This window comes from Clavelina lepadiformis, chromosome 8 (assembly GCF_947623445.1).
Source record: "Clavelina lepadiformis chromosome 8, kaClaLepa1.1, whole genome shotgun sequence".
In the NCBI taxonomy this organism is placed as follows: Eukaryota; Metazoa; Chordata; class Ascidiacea; order Aplousobranchia; family Clavelinidae; genus Clavelina; species Clavelina lepadiformis.
The window spans coordinates 2,340,030-2,345,604 of NC_135247.1; the positions used below are offsets into that span (position 1 = coordinate 2,340,030).

The window sequence follows — 5,575 nt, forward strand, 5'->3', positions numbered from 1 at the left end:
GTTACTTAATGAATCGTAGCCTACTTAAGCTCCAGTTAAGCACATTATGATCTTATTGTCGTAAACTCTTGTTGTGCAGACAGTTTGCCAAACAACAATAGTTTCATTTGCATATTTCTTACCTCCTCCATACTTAAAACACATATAAGGGAACCTCCAAATATTTCCAAGGCCAATACTGACACCAACGCTTGACATGTAAAAATCCCACGGTCTACTCCACGTCTGTCGCTTTTTCTCCTTCGAGTTCGTTAATATCGAATCATCCTCTTGACTATTTGTATTTTGCTCCATCAGTTATTATACAGTTTACACACGCTGCACAAATCTCATCACTACTTCGAACACTGCATTATAGAATTGAAATCATGACCTACGTAGTCAAGTATATATCTACTTGCCATTCTTTTTGCGGTGCAGTGTACAATAGAAAAAGGTAAATTGCGTAACTGCAACAATGCTCGGAAACAAGAAGCTACCAAAACATTCACGAAATTGGTACAACGTTAAATTAAGTTTGACTTATCATATCAGCATATCATTTGCTGGATAAAGGCTCCACCATTCTTAACGCGCATTAGTTTAATGCCATCTGCATTTACGGAATTAACGGTGTCGTTCTCATGAAACCTACACTATTTCCGGTGTTCAGCTGAATTCCTAGCAATTTCCTTCACAATTCTAGCTAAGCTAGTAGATGATATAAAGAGTACTAACATTTACGTCATATCATAACGTATAAGTACGAACTTGTCGAACTGTATAGTCTACGTACTAAGTACAGTAGCGGATTAAGGCGTACGGGGCTGCATGATGGGGCTGCAGCTTTATGCCCACTGTCAAAAATAGACCCACCTGAATGCAAACGTCTTTATAAAAAGTAACCGTGTTTACTACAAAAGTCCGCCGGTACGTGGCTCTTTTGTCAAATCGTTACTTGATTGAAATACTGTCAGTCAAGTCCTGTATACCGAAATGCAAATAAACATGAATTGTACAGTAGGCCCACTAATAGGTATTATTACGGTATAAAAGCAATAGTTGAATAAGGTAGAACCTCAAATGTTAACATTTGTTTATTTCTATTAACTTTTGGAAGCTTGATCTTGCTTGTTTATGTGTTATTTTACGAAATATCAAAATATGTAGCTGTGTGAAACTTTCGCATTCCTTAGTCATATATTTGTCTTTGCTTTTTGGAACAAACAGAACCATCTTTGACTACAGGGAAGTCTTGAAGATAATGTATATATGTTAGTGTACAGCCAATGAAATGATCCATATTCACAGACGTTAAACCGCTGTCAATGCACCTCATGATGTCATATGCAAACAACCGAACAAAAACTGAGAAAAAACTAAGATGAGTAAAAATAAGTAAATGGTTTTTTTTGAAGCAAGTTGCTTTCGAGCAAGGTGTATGTCCATACATTCTCTTCTGACTGTGCCTTCCCACCAGTCATTTACCGACTTAATCGTATAGATGTCGCTGTTGTGCCGGTCATGCAGTTTTCGGCACAAACCACAAAATCCACTTGGAGTTGGATTCAAATATTTCAAGATTGTTTTGCGCTGTTCTTTGCTTAATTGTTCGAAATTTTCATCCGATTCCACATTTGATAAAAGTTCGCCATTTTGGTCCAGAAATTTGACCCAAGTTCTCCATTCTAAATACTCGGCGTATGCTGTGACGTTTTTATCCAGGTAATAAATATATTTCACCAAATCTGCCGGAGTTTTGAAATCTTCTGCGTGAATATAAGATTTCGGTGGCAAGACAGCACTGACGTCGTCTTTGTGCGGACCAAATAAGATTGGAACGGCTCCGCTGTATAAAGCGTTGTACCAAAGTTTCTCTGTCATGTATCCATTACAATGATATGCGTTTTCGAAAACAAGATAAAACTTGTATCTACACAAATAAAACTTTGAGTAAAAATGTAAAATAAATTAAAATATCACTTCCATAAAAGAAATAAAGACCTAAATGAAGTCATTATACAAATCGGCAACTTAACATCACACCAGGGACCACCTTGGCTATAGCTACAATAACTCACGTGCTTAAAACTTCATTAAATGAAGGGTCCCATCTGCTTGCTACTGGAAATGGTACCCCTGAACATCCACCAAACTGATCGATTTTTAAACCATATTTTCGGAGGAGATCAGCGTATTCAAAACGCAAATACGAAGATGGAATGTTTCCACAATTTCCAACTATCCATGCGACTAACCTGTCGTCGAAATCTTATTAACAAGCAAAATGCTTTTTTTCTTAGAAGTTATTTTACCCTTTTTTATAGTTAAGCAACGTCTTAAGCTCGGCGTTCATTTGGTGAAGTTCAGTATTGGCAGCACCAAACGAGTTTACAGGAACTGAGTGGATGGCTTTATTCAGGCTTTCTGGGTCAGTCAGTGTCACGTCTTTCTCTTTCGCTATAAAGTGCATGATATCGCGGCCATGTTTCTTGTTCCTGTGTATAAAAAAATTATTGCTTAGACAGACATGAATGCAAATGTTTTATTTCTATTTCTGTTTGTACCACAACATCTTCAGAATCCAAGGTAAAGTTGAATACGGAGAATGCACTCCGGATGATCTTCGGACGCTCATTGTCAAGTTGAAGAAGAAATCTGGAACAGCTTTAGTTCGAAAGGGAACTCCCGCAGTGCTTTCCTGCACCCACCAGATGTAGAGTTGCTTTTTCTGTCTACGTTATTAAAGGAAACCACCTGTTGTGTAGCATGCCTTATAATGGCAATGATAATAGTTGATTGCAACGCCACAGAAGATGAGTACACCACACTATGTAGGCCTGTCTGGCATATGTATAGTGCTAACAAAACAGTGTATGAAATAGATTTTCTTTAACCTGAGTGAGTTTTGTGGAAGATCTTGTGGCCGCCTCTTGACATCATGGGCATAAAAGACGACAGCATCACTTTTACTAATCAATTTTCTGTCAAACGCCAGTCGGCAATTTCCGCAGATCTTTGAATCGACGAATATCCTGGAAAGCTTCTACGATTAAATATTGACGAAAACCAAACTTGACAAAGTTGCATTTAAGCACCACACGGTACAGAACAAAAAAAATGCAAACTTACTCTTTGTCGTTATTGTTTACAGTCACGTTGTTAATTTCATGCAGATATTCCAATGGTACAGTTCGGTCGCTTCCGTACGGCACAAACCAGAACAGGATCATTTTCTCTTCAGAATCTTGGTGTCTAATAAAAGTAATTATTTTAACCTGACATTTAAATGTTATTTGTTAATTGCCAGAGACTGAAAGCAAACAGCGCAATTAAATAAGTTAAATTTGGGTAGGAGCGAAGTTCATTTTACCAAGCATAGTTGCTAATAGCACAAATAATGTAGAAAGTCTTATGACGCATTTATTTGGAGGAAAAACACCTTTGGCCAAGTTTGGCGTGGCAAGATCTCTTCTCTCTTCAGAGTAATAATATAGTAGAACGTAGTAGTAGTAGTAGTAGTGTTAATAGCAACAACTTGTTACTTAAAACTATTTGTTTGTTTCTACACCAACGTGTTGTTAAACATTTACAAGACAACAGGCTAGTAAGTTAGTCGTATTGAAATGGGAAACTTAAATTTACATTTTTGTTGTTAATCATTAGAATTGATCGAGCAGTGCTCTATCCGGTCTCCTGCTTTTTATTTAATTATCCTTGCGTACCTTTGGTTTCCAGGAGCTTGCGATAGGACGTTTTCATCTGACAGACTTGCACGCTGTAGTTGTTGGTCTTCTATTTGATCTTGAACGGCGAATAAACTACCACGACCACCATGTTTTAAATACGAGACAGACAACGTTAAATAAACTATTATTTCACAAATCGCCGTCAGTAAACCCCACCGCATTAATTTCCGCATGATATTTTTGCTACAAATTTGCGTTTTCAGTCAAGGTGTCAGGATGAACGCTGGAATATGTCAAAGCAGAATCATACCGCCATGTTACCAATGAGCAAAAACAGTGAAACAAACTACGGAAAGAAAAGTAACTGCCGGTAAACCAAGTAATATCGATTTTTTGCTGATGGTACTGCAACTGCTACACTGGTTTTTAAGCGGGTATTTAGCCGGGCGCTAAATCCAACAAAACTTAATCAGAAAAACACTCTAGGCTAAACCTGATAGGTCTACTTTTTATTTCAGCTCACGCTTTGTCACGTTTCCTTCTGCAATGAGCTGATGTCGTAAAACTCTCTAATCAATCGCTAGAAACGCAACTCGTAACATCAGCAGCCCTTGAAAAGGGGAAAAATACAAGGTCTTGCTAGTTTACGCAGAACACAGCAACGATCCCTGCTATAGGCTCACCTTGCTGTTAAGGTGGTGTATTGTCTAATGAAGCTCAGAACTTCTTCTTTAGGCACTTTTATAGACACAAAGTTTTTCTGGGTATAAAGGTTTTACGGCTCCAAACAGTTGCTTTATAAAACATTACAAAACTTAACGACCCAGGGAATATGTTAGATTAACGTTGTTATTTGGTACATTGAACAGCATGCCTGGACAAAACTGTACTTATATCGTTACTTAATGAATCGTAGCCTACTTAAGCTCCAGTTAAGCACATTATGATCTTATTGTCGTAAACTCTTGTTGTGCAGACAGTTTGCCAAACAACAATAGTTTCATTTGCATATTTCTTACCTCCTCCATACTTAAAACACATATAAGGGAACCTCCAAATATTTCCAAGGCCAATACTGACACCAACGCTTGACATGTAAAAATCCCACGGTCTACTCCACGTCTGTCGCTTTTTCTCCTTCGAGTTCGTTAATATCGAATCATCCTCTTGACTATTTGTATTTTGCTCCATCAGTTATTATACAGTTTACACACGCTGCACAAATCTCATCACTACTTCGAACACTGCATTATAGAATTGAAATCATGACCTACGTTGTCAAGTATATATCTACTTGCCATTCTTTTTGCGGTGCAGTGTACAATAGAAAAAGGTAAATTGCGTAACTGCAACAATGCTCGGAAACAAGAAGCTACCAAAACATTCACGAAATTGGTACAACGTTAAATTAAGTTTGACTTATCATATCAGCATATCATTTGCTGGATAAAGGCTCCACCATTCTTAACGCGCATTAGTTTAATGCCATCTGCATTTACGGAATTAACGGTGTCGTTCTCATGAAACCTACACTATTTCCGGTGTTCAGCTGAATTCCTAGCAATTTCCTTCACAATTCTAGCTAAGCTAGTAGATGATATAAAGAGTACTAACATTTACGTCATATCATAACGTATAAGTACGAACTTGTCGAACTGTATAGTCTACGTACTAAGTACAGTAGCGGATTAAGGCGTACGGGGCTGCATGATGGGGCTGCAGCTTTATGCCCACTGTCAAAAATAGACCCACCTGAATGCAAACGTCTTATAAAAAGTAACCGTGTTTACTACAAAAGTCCGCCGGTACGTGGCTCTTTTGTCAAATCGTTACTTGATTGAAATACTGTCAGTCAAGTCCTGTATACCGAAATGCAAATAAACATGAATTGTACAGTAGGCCCACTA

The 5,575-nt window shown here is 37.9% G+C and overlaps 1 protein-coding gene across 1 annotated transcript; it reads right to left on the reverse strand.

Annotated features, from left to right (window-relative positions):
• Positions 1-1,011: 1,011 nt before the first annotated feature.
• Positions 1,012-4,098, reverse strand: LOC143469272 (alpha-(1,3)-fucosyltransferase 4-like). The gene is made up of 7 exons (XM_076966913.1): positions 3,705-4,098; positions 3,112-3,234; positions 2,877-3,014; positions 2,547-2,714; positions 2,295-2,477; positions 2,061-2,237; positions 1,012-1,912 (listed from the first exon to the last, which is right to left on the reverse strand). The coding sequence occupies exons 1-7, from the start codon at positions 3,899-3,901 to the stop codon at positions 1,315-1,317; spliced, it is 1,584 nt and encodes a 527-aa protein (XP_076823028.1). The 5' UTR covers positions 3,902-4,098; the 3' UTR covers positions 1,012-1,314.
• Between the last annotated feature and the right edge of the window lie 1,477 nt (positions 4,099-5,575).

Bases quoted from the DNA above. Each gene is read 5' to 3' on its own strand.
- LOC143469272 (XM_076966913.1), bottom strand. From the start codon at position 3,901: ATGCGGAAATTAATGCGGTGGGGTTTACTGACGGCGATTTGTGAAATA. The intron at 3,235-3,704 runs GTACGCAAGGAT...TACTTTTATTAG, and splicing joins CAAGCTCCTGGAAACCAAAG to ACACCAAGATTCTGAAGAGA. The intron at 1,913-2,060 runs GTGAGTTATTGT...TTATTTGTGTAG, and splicing joins TTTAATGAAGTTTTAAGCAC to ATACAAGTTTTATCTTGTTT.